The sequence below is a fragment of the Orbicella franksi genome, chromosome 15 (genome assembly GCF_964199315.1).
Source record: "Orbicella franksi chromosome 15, jaOrbFran1.1, whole genome shotgun sequence".
In the NCBI taxonomy this organism is placed as follows: domain Eukaryota; kingdom Metazoa; phylum Cnidaria; class Anthozoa; order Scleractinia; family Merulinidae; genus Orbicella; species Orbicella franksi.
Window position 1 is genome coordinate 3,718,270 of NC_138159.1, and position 1,931 is coordinate 3,720,200.

General features: G+C 39.4%; 1 protein-coding gene across 1 annotated transcript; it reads right to left on the minus strand.

The window, feature by feature from the left end:
* Window positions 1-699: 699 nt before the first annotated feature.
* On the minus strand, window positions 700-1,602 carry LOC145470524 (uncharacterized). Its single transcript, XM_081454328.1, has 2 exons — window positions 1,220-1,602; window positions 700-1,102 (listed from the first exon to the last, which is right to left on the minus strand). The coding sequence occupies exons 1-2, from the start codon at window positions 1,600-1,602 to the stop codon at window positions 700-702; spliced, it is 786 nt and encodes a 261-aa protein (XP_081310454.1).
* Between the last annotated feature and the right edge of the window lie 329 nt (window positions 1,603-1,931).

The following is a 1,931-nucleotide window of genomic DNA, read 5'->3' on the forward strand; positions in this document are numbered from 1 at the left end:
AGAACCCTTCACCTGCAATATATAAACTTGCAATGGTTCTTTAAAATGGAACTCATCCTAATTCAACATCTATTTTTAGTTTATCTAGAGTCAGTATATATCTGGTGGTAAAGTGGAAAGATTGATTTTTCATTAAGATTTTCATCTACAATTCACATGTATGATTTATTTAAAGTATCGATCATCTGATTCTAATTCTGGTTCTGGTTAAGCTAACAAGATATAGAATTTAGTTGAAGGGCTCCTGACCTGAGTATTTCGTTGGTGTTGGTATGGGGACCATCCCCAAAGCTATCAGTAACATCATTTCCAACTACCGAACAACAACAACCTAGACTACACTGTTATGTAGTAAAACGAGACTAGAGATCAGTTTGTAGATACATGTACAGCAGAACCTGTCGATTCCATTTAAATGCAGCCAAGGGACGACAGAAGCAGGTTGCTCACAGATCCTCCTCCTAGAAGAACCTGGTGGTCGTTCAGTAGAATGGCATCTGCAAGCGATAAATTTAGATATGTGGCCTAGAAGTACAGTATCGAAGCTACGTCAGACATATTAACGCCCAGATCGATAATCAAATAATGGCATTTGTTAAGAAAAAATAATTAACCCAATTCGAAACGTTCTTTAATATAGGCCAAAAATGTTTTCTACAGTTGTCTAGGCATTCGAAGTTCTCAGTTCGACATGAAATTTCATTCTGTCCATTTGTTTATCCGTATCAGCAAGATAACTGTTTCACTCCAAAGGTAAAGACCTGGGTTGAGGGACGAAGATAAAAATACAAGGACTGCGGAAAAAGTTTGGGCCAAATCCATTCCTAAACTTTTTCTTAGACTAAACTTGACGGCGGTCATGAGAACATAAGGAATAAAACAGAAAGTAAGTAACACTACAATGTACAACATCGAAGCGACAGATTTCTTGTATTTCACCAGGTCTATTACTTGTCTACCAAAATTCCGAGAGGTTTCGTTTGCTTGCACTTGTTGTTGGTGGTGACGAATAATTCGGTAGACTTTGAAATAGGCAAATGACGTGGTAAGATAACAAGACAGCAACACGGTGATAATCATGATCTCAGTCGCAGTTCTATATCTTTCATGCACAGTCCATAAAACGCAATGAACAACAATGGGAATTGGAATGAGCAACAGAATCGCAACAGTGAAACATCCACGACGTGTTGTAACCAAGGATCACCGAGACATGTACAGCCAGCGTTCAACGGACATCGATGCTATCAGAAGGGTCGTGACGGAAATAAAGTAGACCGCACTGCTTTTCCCGATTGCCGATATGGTGATAAGTAGCGGCGTTTTGGTAACTACGCCTGGGTTTACCCAGTACATCAGCGTCGGCGAGACATAGAAAGGCTGGGCAATGAGTCCTGTGCATAGATCAGTAAACGCTAACCCGCTCAGAAATAAATGGAACAGTGTTCTCACAAATGTCTTCTTCCAAATTGTTGCCAAAATCAATGCATTTCCCGCCACTGCCACCGGTGACAAAACAGCGATGATTGTGAAAGTCGCAAATGAACAAATTAAAGCCCTTTCGGGAATAATTGTAGGACAAGGAGTTTCGTTATAGGACATAGCTCAGCGATAATTAAAAGATCAGCTAAAGTTAATTGTGCAGGTCGGTAAAAGCGAGGAAGTTTTTAATATCGACTTTTAGAAAGTAATTTAAATGTAGATCATTTCACCTGCTGACTAGTTCTATTCAGCACCATTGCTGTCATTTCAATGTTTTTGACGTGTTTGCTTTTTATAACAGTTTTTGAGTCACAACAAATTTCTATCCTCTTCTATCAATCAAGCATACTCAATATTGTCTGGTATAGTAGGATACATGAGCCCCACGTGGCGTAGCTTCCGATAACACCGAGATCTAAAAAGCGCACAAAACCTTGGAATTAAAAGTG

Coding starts and splice junctions, on each gene's coding strand:
- LOC145470524 (XM_081454328.1), bottom strand. CDS start 1,602: ATGTCCTATAACGAAACTCCTTGTCCTACAATTATTCCCGAAAGGGCT. Junction 1,103..1,219: donor ATGTCCGTTGAACGCTGGCT/GTACATGTCTCG, acceptor TGTGCATGAAAG/ATATAGAACTGCGACTGAGA.